This window comes from Terrapene carolina, unplaced genomic scaffold (genome assembly GCF_002925995.2).
Source record: "Terrapene carolina triunguis isolate 2854851 unplaced genomic scaffold, T_m_triunguis-2.0 Scaffold89, whole genome shotgun sequence".
NCBI classification, from domain to species: domain Eukaryota; kingdom Metazoa; phylum Chordata; order Testudines; family Emydidae; genus Terrapene; species Terrapene triunguis.
The window spans coordinates 3,801,373-3,814,205 of NW_020664440.1; the positions used below are offsets into that span (position 1 = coordinate 3,801,373).

General features: G+C 44.8%; 1 protein-coding gene across 1 annotated transcript in view; it reads left to right on the top strand.

Annotated features, from left to right (window-relative positions):
• The first annotated feature begins 511 nt into the window (after positions 1–511).
• SYNPR (synaptoporin) overlaps positions 512–12,833 on the top strand; it is a 75,749-nt gene continuing 63,427 nt past the window's right edge. Inside the window, exon 1 of the mRNA XM_026650400.1 lies at positions 512–606. Within this exon, the coding sequence (XP_026506185.1) occupies positions 583–606 (24 nt within the window). The 5' untranslated portion in view covers positions 512–582. The remainder of the gene's footprint in view (positions 607–12,833) is intronic.

A 12,833-nucleotide genomic window follows, 5' to 3' on the forward strand; every position in this document is an offset into this window, starting at 1 on the left:
GCAGATCGACAGAATACAGATCTGTCTTCCTACAGTAAATAACCAAAGATGAGCATTGCCCCATTAACAGCAGCTTGACTCCTACCAAGTCCTCTTTTTAAAATGTCATTGATCTGAATCAATCTTAAGGCGTAACCCAAACCCAGTACAGAAGAGAGAAGGCTTCTTTCCTATAGCGTGCTAAAAAAAAAAAAAAAAAGCAATCCTGCATTTACTATGTTGAGTAATGAGCTACATTTTGTAGCACACCATAGTGGTAACTACACCACAACAAAGCATTCTTCTTCTCACCAAGGGGAAAGTATTCGATTTCTTTACTTAGCCTGTGTGTAGTCATTGTCTAATAATATGACCATTTTGCCATCCCTCTGCAAATAAGGTTGAGGCTGCTGTCTGATTGGTATATCCTCTCACTTTCTCTCAGCATTGATTTTCTTGCTCTCCTTATTTGCTTCATAAAAAGAGAGACGAGGAGCTGGTGCTCTCTCTGCTGAGAAGCTTTTTGGGAGCCTTTATTTTTAGTATGAGACAACCTTTGCTTTATTTCAGGAGAGGGAAGTTGGATTATAAATCCTTTTGTAAATGTGTATGGTGATATTTGCTCCGGTAAGTTATATACATGTGTGTGTGTAACTGTACTGTTTTGGGGGGTGGTTAGACGATTTTGAAATCTCCAGTTATCTCAGGTGTGGTTTCTTTTCATTCACATTCTGACCCCCACTGATCTGTGTTTCTCTTGAAATTCATGTACCTGAAGATATTTCCATTTATATTTTACTTCTCATAGTGGGGAAAACTATGTTGGAAAACTTATTCTGCACTTCATTATAATGTGGAGGGAGGGAGCTTGTAATAGGGAAGAGATTGGGATTGATCCTTTTACTTTTGGCATTTCAAATCAAAGAGTCTAAAAAATAGTGCAGTTGTGCTTGAGGGTTGGTTTGTTTTTTAAACCATTAGAAACTGCTTAATGCTGATTGAACTGAAGCCTGTGAAGACCAGACTGTACTTTTATGAAGATGTAAGAAAAATATTGTTGATTAGCAAGGAGGTGTTGCTGGTTTTACAAAGGTATTAATGAAAACGGACGTAATCTTTAAAGGAAATAGCCAGACAGCTGCCTTCTTGCAGGGGGTAAGGTCATTACACAAGTTGGTATACTGTTGCTTTCCCTGCTGCAGCTTGCTTATGTAGAGCAATGATCACCTCATTCCTTAGCTTTCTGTCTTATTCATGTACCTCTTTGGTCACCTGTAAATAAGAAGACATTGTCTATTTATTTGTCTGTAAAGTGCCATGCACTTGGATGGTGCAGTATAAACAGTGATGATACCCATGTACCTAAGCAAGGCAAAAAAATGTTCACCATTATTGGATTGATGAGGTTGCATGGTAAACTTCTGAATTTGTAGCATTAAATGAATTCATGCATTGGTCCCATGACTCTTTCATATTAGAATTAGTTAAATATGAGTCATTCTTCATTTGATGCTTAGTGTCTCAAAAGTCTTGAAAAAGTCCTGATAATTGTTATACAGCTACAGGCTGATTGCTGTCATAAGAACATGTATGAAGAAATACATGCTTGTAATATCAAAATATTAGTTCTAGTATAAGCTCATTACTATCACGATATCAGTCCTGGGGGGATTCTGGGAATGGAAATGAAAGCACAGTTCGATGGGATGTCAGAAAAACATAGGTGAGGTTATCTATTTCTAGTGAAAGTTTGATACTGTGTCTATTAGTCTCAGGTGAGCTCTGTCAGAAAGGAAATTCAATTAGGCAATACATGCTTTGCAATCTCAACATCTGTTTTTGAAGCTATTTAAATGTTTTTCAGGATGGATTAGTTACTCATTCCTTCCTCCCCTGTATACGCAGAAATCAATATTCATTTCTTAAGGTTGCCACTGTGCAACTTGTACTCAGAGCTGTAGGGTTTGCTTATTGATTGGTGTAACATTGATTTGGAATAAAGCAGCTGTAAGGACCCATTACTTTACATTTAACAAGAGAAATGATGTAGTGTATAGGACGTTGAAAAACACAAGCAAAAGCTGGGCAAATCCAATCAGATTTGATTCCTTTTGAAAATGGTCCAATATATACCATTCTTAGTAACTTTTGAATATTTAGCCTGTTAGCATTTTATAAATACTGCGTACGTTACTACCTGCTGCCCATTTTCCCATAACTGTACTCTTTCTGTACAAGAAGACTCATTTCTTAAGGTTGTAGAAGATGGTGTATATCAAAATAAATATCCAGTCACTTCTTTCAGAATGATTGTTTCTTCTGCTAGGGAAGGGTCAGTAGCACAAATTAAGTACAAGCTGCAGAAAGCCAGGTGAACCAAAAAGGCAATATTCAAAGAGGACATTTGGTGGCAATCGGGGGGAAAAGTCTTGGTGATGTGAAACATCAGACATGGTCGGCACTTTGAATACCCTCAGAAGCAAGGATATCTAGAGCTTAGGATCAAGTGTCTAATATCTAATCACAGCGGGGGTTCTCAGCTTATCCTTTACTTTGAATATAAGGCTCATGAAACACACCCGATTGAGAGCCCTGGACTCTGAGGATCTCTGTACATAGAACAGCAGTAGTGGGGGTAGTATCAGAGTAAGCTCCGCGAATTCAGTGCAGCCCTGTCCTCCAGTCTGTGAAGCCGTGCTAAGCTAGTGTTTCTATAAGATGTGTGGCATATCCTGAATAATGAAGGAGTCCTATAGAGATATTATTGGCCTGCTTTCGGGCGGCTTGCACAGCTCGCTCAGGGCTTGGTCAGTCACCACATTCTTTACCATCCCAAATTCATGCTTTAAAACCTCTACAGCACTCCACACCATCATGTCCTCGCTCACACATGCTTCTGGTGATCTGTAGAATTATAGAGAGAGAGAGATGGCGATCTAGACATTTATGTATAATGATGGGTGTGCATACATAACCATATGTGTGTGTATCCATTCTTCCAGCACAGTGGCTGATTTTAATGAGATTGTATAGTTTTGCTAACAGCTCAGCCGCTTTGCTCTTCCCTTCTTTCAGCACTCTTGGGTACATAATATCCAGTTCTACTGACCTGTTGCTCAGCCTTTAATTTATCTGTGTGGCCCGGCACATTTCATTCTTGCCACTGTAATCTCTGACAGTGCTTCATCTTTATCTATTGGCAAACAGTTGGGGGGCTGGGTCTGCTTCCCGCTAATCTATCCCCGCTGTGAATGCTTCTCATTTTTCAAGCTTCTGAGTGGTTTTTAGCAGCTGCCAGGAAAAATATTACTTTCTTTCCCCCAAAATTCCCCTGGGCTGAAGTGCAGATCAGGATTCAGTCCTAGATCAGGGCCATCTTAACAGCTCAATACTTCAGTCCATCCAGGATAGAAATGTGAATTTTATGCCATTGGGATTGTAGGAGTCACACTTTCTCTCGCTGATCGGTGAAGAGGTACCATTGCATGGGGGAGGAGGGGAACTATTTGGGCAATACACCTCTACCCCGATATAACACGACTTCAGATATAACGCGGTAAAGCAGCACTCGGGGGGGGGGGGGACGGGGGGGGGCTGCGCACTCCGGCAGATCAAAGCAAGTTCGCTATAATGCGGTTTCACCTATAACGCAGTAAGATTTTTTTGGCTCCCGAGGACAGCGTTATATCGGGGTAGAGGTGTATGTGGAGGTTTCTGAAGTTTAGTTAGGTTTTTCTGTTCCTCTGATCCCTGTCCAGCTGGCTGCGTGGTAACTAAAGGAGCCTGGAGAGATGCAAACAATACCAATAGCAAAACATTCAACTCTAAAATTCCTCAGATAATTATTGCCTACAGTATGAGGCATACACAGCAGACAGGGCCTTATCCTGGAAACATTTAGGTAGGTGAGTGATGTGACTCTTGTGCATTAGTCCCATTGAAATTGGTAGTACTACTGTATTGAGTAAGTTATTTACGTGCTTAAGTGTTTGGAGGATTGGGCCCTTAGGCCCTGATCCTGCATGGATTCCACGTGAACGGACCCTGCACCCACATGGAGTTCTCATTACAGGATCAAGGCCTTGGTTTGGGACCTCAGGTTGGGAACTGTCTCTCACTATGTGTTTGTTCGGCACCCAGCACAACAGAGCCCCCGATCTCTGGCTGGGCCCTCTAATTGCTTCCACAACACAAATAAGAAATGCAATTAAGGTTTCATGGGCCCCTATATGGGAGCAGGAGCATAATTCACTCCTGGCTCCATTACTCCTGAGTAATGCAGCTGTCACGGATGCATGCAGATAAAACATTTATCTGGCAACACCCCATCATGTGCAGTCTCACCCCGGCCATACACGACACACACGCTATAGACAGCCTGGGGAAGACGGTGGCAAATATCTCCTGCCCCATATGTTGGTGTGAGGGGGAGTAGCATTGGCCCTGCAGGATCTCCCCTGTGTTGTGTGTATGATATACACACATACGGTGTGTATACACATACCTACCTAGACTAGTAGAACTGTTCAGTACTTGCTTATTTTTATACATTGTTTTCATGTTTTGTTCCGATTTTCTTTCTAACACCCACTTGAGCTCCATTTGCAAAGGTGGACAGTGCGCGTCCCATGGGGTGTAATTCAGTCCTTAAGTCCCTCCTGAACTCCTCTTGACGTCAATAAGTGGGAGTGCAGGATCGGGCCCACAGAGACTGCAGGGTGCTACAAAAGTCCTCTCCCTTCCGCGTTCCTCTCTCATCATGTTCAACTTCCCAGTTTTGCAAAAAAGCCATGGGCCAAACTGCACTGTGCAAAAACAAGATCGGGGGGGGTTGCGGATTGCGCACGTGCCCTCCTCCACAGTTTGCTTTCTCTGTGGTGTGTTTTGCCAAGCTCTGTCCTTTCTCCCCAGCCTTTTGACAGTGTTTCATGATGCGCTGCAATAGACTCACAAGCCTTTAACATCTGGGCACCAACAACTCATTAACTGACTGATTTTGTCCGAGGGAGCTGGAAGATTAGGGTAAAATGTATTTTAATTAAAAAGGAGATCACACTTGCGTAGAGTCGGTGTGTAGGAAAGATCCTTGTTGGCATCAGCGGGAGTGTTGCCTGAGTGTTGAATGGTACTGTCAGTATATACATTTTGTGCCCAGATCCTGGGGTCTGGCTTTTATGCACCCAGTCCAGCTAGGTGGCTTTAACCCTATCTCTGTGCTTCCTGACCATGGGACCATCAGGCTAACTACTCCGCATTAGATAGATAACTCAGCCCTCTGTTGTGGCATTAACAAACCAGAAACTGATGGAGGAAAAACCACGTATTTGCACATTTCACTTAAAATGGGTCAATTTCATAGTAATAACTTTTAGTATGTACAGAGCCTAGAACAATGGGTCCCTGATCAGGGCCTCTAGATGGTACCATAAGGCAGATAATAAGTGCTAATAAGTGTCTCACTGGCTATCGTCATCTCTTCCTGAGAACCACTGTAATTAGCTCTTATCTGTTTCTGAATTTACAGCATGCTCAATTGCAGACAAGCCCATATTGATGCATTATTGGTTTTAAACAAGTTCTTGCTCTTTCCTGTATCTGGCAAGAGTTGAAGCCTATCGGGAAGCAGCAAAGAAAATGCACGACCGTTAGCAGTAAGAATAAATAAAAGGAAGTCTGATTATTTGAGATTGCAAATATTTCAAAACAGAAAGTAAAAATTATAATAGAATTAAGGAGAATTCAGGTAAGGGTGGGAGGTTTGCCGTATTTCCCACGTTCACAAGCTCCTGTAGCTGCAGAATTTTTCTTCCTCCCCCGACTTTAAATATTAAACCTGAATAAAAATCTGTGAAAAGAGAAAGAGACCAAGAAGATGTGTTAGGAGAAAAGTCATGAGGATGAAGCTGTAGAGGATATAGGGGTGACGTAAGCAGGCCGTATATAATGCCTCAAAAGCAGGGGATAAAAGGAACTTTTCCAATTTTTAAGAACCCCATTATTCTTAGTATCATTCTGCTTAAAAATTAGTCCAGTTTTGAGCTTTACAAGGCAATATTAAGAGTGAAAAGAATGAAAATCTCTTTGGGGAGTAGATGAAGGAGGGGCTGAGATATACAGGAGGGAAAACGTTTCTTTGCTTGAAACGTATTCTCTGTCGATTCCCAAAGCTTACAAAGAGCTGTTTTTATTTTGGAAGCCATCATTTTTTGAATGCTTTGAATAAGCCAAACTATTTCATTTTTTTTATCTATACCAGAAAATGTTGTTTGGAATTTGTGCGCCAAGATTCAGCATGAAGTAAATTCTTATAGCCGTGTTATAAATAGAGCTGACTGAATCCTTCCAAGTTCAGTTCTAAACAGGGTCTGGAATTGGCTCTGACAATGGGTTTTGGGCAGATTCACAGGCCCTTACATTGGAGCTTCCCATCTGAAGGACAGTCGTATGCGCAACGTGCCTCAGGTGGCTCATGACCAGGATTCATCACCGAATTTGGTCCTCAGGTTGGATCATTAGCTTCCCTGGGCCGGGCCGGGTACCGACAAAGAGTGCACTGTAAACGCTGATCCATGCCCCCGAAGGGGCTGTGATAAAAGTATACAGAATGATGAATGGTTTAAAGGAAGTAGCTCACGACTCTCTCTCTTCACCCAAGAACAAGGGGACAGTCAATGAAATTGAAAGGTGGCAAAATCAAAACGAAACAGACAAATGTAACTTTGAAATAAGGCACAAATTTTTTAACAGTGAGGGTTACTAACCATCATAACAAACTACCAAGGGAATTGGTGGATTCTTCAAGTCAAGACCAGATGCCTTCCTGGAAGATGTGCTTTAGCCAAAACTCAAGTTATTGGGCTCGATATTGGAGTAAATGGGTGAAATTCAATGGCCTGTGATATACAGGAGATCAGACAGATGATCTGGTGGTCCCTTCTGACCTTAAACTCTGTGAAAATTGCTAAAAGGGAAGGGTTTTTTTTTCACATATGCACAATTAACCTATGGAAGTCATTGCCAGAAATCAGTGCATTTGGGGCTTTAAAAATTAAAGACTGAGATAAGGCTAAAATAGGTTCCCCTAATTGAAGGTATTAATAATGATGCACTGAGTTGCTGTCTCAAGCCACAAGCTTCTCCTCCCTGTACAAAGCCAGGAGCCAGGGAAGCTTTGCCTGTAAAACCTAGGGAAAACTCCCCAAAATCTGGCACTCCTTTGCTAGCGTTGCTTGGTGCCAGCATGATGGGAGGGCTGGAGTCACATTCCATGAAAGTGCTTAACAGGTTCTACTGATGATTCTCAGTGTCAGGAGAGGGGAGGAATCATGCAACAGGCATGCGCGAGCCCAGGGGTCGGCAACCTTTCGGAAGTGGTGTGCCGAGTCTTCATTTATTCACTCTGATTTAAGGGTTCGTGTGCCAGTAATACATTTTAACATTTTTAGAAGGTCTCTTTCTATAAGTCTATAATATATAACTAAACTATTGTTGTATGTAAAGTAAATAAGGTTTTTAAAATGTTTAAGAAGCTTCATTTAAAATTAAATTAAAATGCAGAGCCCCCCCGGACTGGTGGCCAGGACCCAGGCAGCGTGAGTGCCACTGAAAGTCAGCTTGCGTGGCACCTTTGGCACATGTGTCATAGGTTGCCTACCCCTGCGCTAGACACTTCTGTGTCATGACTGATGTGCAGCAGATGGAATACAGGCAGAGCCGGCTTTAGGCCGATTCCCCCAATTCCCCGGAATCGGGCCCCGTGGGTAAGAGGGCCCTGCGCTTTAGGCTCACCTGGCGGCAGTCCGCTCCGGCGGCATTTCGGCGGCGGGGGGTCCTTCAGTGCTGCGGAAGACGCGGAGCGGACCCCCGCTGCCGAAGTGCCGCCGAAGACCCGGACCGTGGAATCAGGCCCCGCAGGTCCTAAAGCCGGCCATGAATACAGGGGTGTTCCAAGCATACTCATCCTGTGCCCTCTACCCAGCACTGAAGACTGCTGTCTTGGGGCTAGTCACTATCTCTGTGTTGGAGCAGCAGGACTCTCACCAGCACGATGCCACCTGCTCTTGGCTTTGGTCCTGTGTGCTGCAGAGGGTGGGGGGCATTTGATCCCCACTTTGGGCAAACTCTTGAGGCAGGTTATAAAAGACTTGGTCCCAGATTGTCACTTTGCATGGCTCAGGCCATTGCTGGCCAGCAGGGAGTTCCCGTGGTGTAGGAGGTTGTTCTGTGCTAAGCACAGTGTGGATACAAAGGAGAAACCAAGCCTTTATAGCGTGTTAATGTTGTTGTGAGTGGCTTCAGGCTCCTGTGATTGCAACTGCTTTGGAGGACAGGGTCATAATTCAAAATGATCTGGACAAATTGGAGAAATGGTCTGAGGTAAACAGGATGAAGTTTAATAAAGACAAATGCAAAGTGCTCCACTTAGGAAGGAAAAATCAGTTTCACACATACAGAATGGGAAGAGACTGTCTAGGAAGGAGTACGGCAGAAAGGGATCTAGGGGTTATAGTGGACCACAAGCTAAATATGAGTCAACAGTGTGATGCTGTTGCAAAAAAAGCAAACGTGATTCTGGGATGTATTAACAGGTGTGTTGTGAGCAAGACACGAGAAGTCATTCTTCCGCTCTACTCTGCTCTGGTTAGGCCTCAGCTGGAGTATTGTGTCCAGTTCTGGGCACCGCATTTCAAGAAAGATGTGGAGAAATTGGAAAGGGTCCAGAGAAGAGCAACAAGAATGATTAAAGGTCTTGAGAACATGACCTATGAAGGAAGGCTGAAAGAATTGGGTTTGTTTAGTTTGGAAAAGAGAAGACTGAGAGGGGACATGATAGCAGTTTTCAGGTATCTAAAAGGGTGTCATAAGGAGGAGGGAGAAAACTTGTTCACCTTAGCCTCTAAGGATAGAACAAGAAGCAATGGGCTTAAACTGCAGCAAGGGAGGTCTAGGTTGGACATTAGGAAAAAGTTCCTAACTGTCAGGGTGGTTAAACACTGGAATAAATTGCCTAGGGAGGTTGTGGAATCTCCATCTCTGGAGATATTTAAGAGTAGGTTAGATAAATGTCTATCAGGGATGGTCTAGACAGTATTTGGTCTTGCCATGCGGGCAGGGGACTGGACTCGATGACCTCTTGAGGTCCCTTCCAGTCCTAGAATCTATGAATCTATGAATTAACAGGTTTCAGTTCTGTCCTTCCCCGCACCCAACACAGGGCTGTTGTGAATATTGACCCTGCAGCTCATCTGCCCTGGAGGGGCAGGACAAGGGCCATGTTCTAGACTCAGAATGGAGAGGTGCTCCTTATGTCATGGGAACGCTGGTGCAGCATGGACACCGCCAGAGCGCTCTCTGTGGTATACGTGCGTTCACTAATGGAGTTAATAATACCAGGCCACGGGTAGACGCATATGCCAAGCTCTCTGCTGCTGATTTTCTATGCATGGCCTGTGCCCTGCAAAATTGTTTCCGTTTTGAGTGAGCTGGTTGCGGAGATTTTGCCAAAGGCAAAAAACAAAACAGCACTTCACTCTTTGCCCTTTCCCCCTCTCTCTCCGTCCTTCACCAGCACACACAGCCATTCTTGTCAGTGTGATCATTGACCCATTCTGTTTTAACCTGTTCACGTCCTTATTTTCAATTGGATCAGAGAGATGAGCTAAACCCAGCCTTTCTGTGACCGAGACTGTCACATGGCTTGCACTGAGCCCCCAGAGCACCTGGGGCCAGGCTCAGCTCTCCAGAGTTAAGGGAAATGGCCATATCTGGACTCTGCCACGTCACTGCCCACGAGCAGCCAACCTCAGAACATTTGCAGACAGAACAAAGACGTATGCAGCTTTGCTGAGACGCTCCCAGGCCGGGCACACTGCTGAGTTGAGGTCTCACTTGGAATCAAGCTGATCTTGAGTGAATGCAAGGTTCATGTTGGATGTTTTGCACCCCTCTAGATTTAACCTCTCTGGCTTAATAATGGGCATGGTGGCAGTAATCTTACAGTGAGCGCCATTCAAACCAACCACACGGGGAGATCCATTCATGAGGGTGGTCTGCGCGGTAGGCGTGGTTTTGAGTTGTATTTCGGATTAGAGAGGAACACTGTCCTGCGAGGTGTTCTTCTGTAGAGAGCTAAAGGAACGTCAGGGAGTGATGAGGCCCTTCTCACAAAGATCTAGGGTCCCGGAAAAGGAGTCAGTGAGTTAGACCCATTGTGTTCACTGTGTGGGGGAGCACTTGGGCCTGCCGTTTGAAATCCTTAACCCTTGTTTGAAAATAGAAGTCCTCAAAATAATGGCAGCATCTGCTTATTTGGCTTTGTACTTGGGGTTTGCTTCAGGGTGTTTATGCATTTACAATCCTATCCTTTTTCTGCACATATACCATCTGTTGACATCAATGGGATATCCATTGATGGCAGCACATTGTCCTTGAGGAGCAATGAACTTGGCTATCAGTTTGAGCAAGAAGAGTATTCTGTTACTCCCTCACTGCCCTTGGACACTTGAAATAACTTCATTGACTGTTCCCAGTCTGGTTTCAGACAGTCAGGGCAGTCTCCTGCATCTCATGTTGTTCAGCTATAGGGTGGAATTCAGCTGATCGTAATCGTCTGCTAGAGAACCGCTCTAATTATAGTGGTGGGGGAGTGCTACTATAGTTAAGGTTGCATCACGACATCTCTTTAAGGTCAACCTTTAGAAGTCCTCTAATAAAATCAACATTCTTAGTTGGAGTTCCTTGAAATTTGGTGTGCCTCGGGAGGGCTCAGGGTAGGGTTAGTGACCCAAACTTGGAGTCATTTGACTGAAGGGTTCTGGAGATATAACCATTTTCAAAAAAGTTTCTAGTTGTCTTCCCCTCCCCCATTGAGCGAGAGATCAAACTACTGATGAGCTGTGGGACAAACTGGTCGGAGTCGGAGTTTTACCCAAGGTAGTGCATGGCACTCACTAAATCTTTGGGGGACCAAAACTGAAAACTACATTTAATAAAATGTACCTTTTTACATGGTGTATTCGCCAATACAGAAAAATGGTGAGAGGGTTTCCATTCCTGCCATTTTATATGCTTTAAACTAAAGCTTGACTCTTAAGTGCTCTAAAATCTGAACGGTTAATCAGATTGCTTTGAAATTTGGAGTATGTCATGGAGGTGTGGGGTAGTGTTTGTGACCCAAAGGTGGGTCATTTCACCAAGGGTTTTCTGAGTTAGAGCCTCCCACCCCACCAAGTTTACTTTTGCTGCCTGAGACTGTCTACCCTAAAAGGCTGCAACCTGTGCCATTGTAGCACGTCAATGTAGACGCTCACTGCAAGCAATGAGAGGGGTTCTCCCGTCACTGTAGTTAATCCACCTCGCCAAGAGGGGGTAGCTAGGTTGACAGAAGAATTATTTTGGTAAGCTCATGCTGTCCCACTGGGAGGAGTTAGATCTGTATTGCTGTGTCTCTCGGGGGTGTGGATTTTTCACACCCCTGAGCAGCATAGCTGGGTTGATCTAATTTTCTAGTGTAGACCAGCCGTTATACTGTTAAAAGAGAGGTACTAATGACTGGATGAATCACAGACTTCTTGGTTGTTGTAAACTCACCCTCCCGTTAACATCTACAGACTGTTCTTTGCTGGAAACGTCCATCAGCATAGCTACACCCAAAATCCACACCCTTTAGTGACATCGTTGTGCCAGCCTAATCCCTGGTGTAGACAGCACTAGATGGATGGAAGAATTCTTCTGTTGATCTAGCCGCCGCCTTTTGGGGAGGGGGATTAACTTTGGCAATGGGAGAACCCCTCCTGTCCCTGTAGCGAGAGGCTACACTCAAGTGCTGTGCTGCGGTAACACCTTAAGTGTAGACGTAGCCTATGGGCAAATTAGTCATAAGTCCCCACCTGACAAGACAAAAGGTGTTTTGAACTGAGTAACTTGAGTTGCTACAATTCGTGAGTTATGGGCGGTAATTTTAGTTTCTTTTTTGGGGGGGATATAATCAAAATATTTTGGCGGGGAAAACTAGTCATGTGAATGCTTCCTGGGAAGAGAAGAGTAATATGGGGTGGGGGAACATAGGGAGAGGGATGTGGGCTGTATGAGGGGTGCACAAGACCCAGAGACCTGCTGCTGGAGGCTTCAGAGTCCTGCCAGACCCATCCCAGGAAAGGAGCAGTGAAGCTAAGTCCTTGAAGTGCCCTAGAGAGACTGCGCAGGAAGCAGCCAATCTGGGGGGTGGGGGAGGCTGCAAGGGGCTAACCAATCAGAGGGTTGCAGGTTAATATAAAAGGAATCATAGAAGATTAGGGTTGGAAGAGACCTCAGGAGGTCATCTAGTCCAACTCCCCTGCTCAAAGCAGGACCAACCCCAACTAAATCATCCCAGCCAAGGGTTTGTCAAGCCGGGCCTTAAAAAGGGAGCTGCAGTGCAGACCAGACTCAGTACCTTGCTGAAGCCAAAGGAGTGCAGTTGATGCTCCTGGCTGGCCAAAGGGAACTGCAGCACCATGGACAGCTCAGTGCTGGCAAGGACCAGGGGTGTGAGAAAGCGCTCCTGGCTAGCTTCTGGGCCTAAACACAGAAGAGCTCTGAGGTAAGGGTGAGGCACTGGTGAAGGCTGGGGCTGCAGGGACGTGGCCCAGGGAACTGAAAGCACTTTAGTTAAAGGGACACAGCAGCATGTACTGCTATTGTTAGAGTCCCTGGGCTGGGACCCAGAGTCGTGAGCAGGCCTGGGTACCCCCATAAGCCACTGGGGAAGTGACCTACAACTGGACAGCGATAAACCTACAGAAGGGAATCTGAAATGTTAAGATGCCCAGCTGGAGCCAGAAGAGACCAGAGCTGGCAAAGAGTTTCTAGGGAGG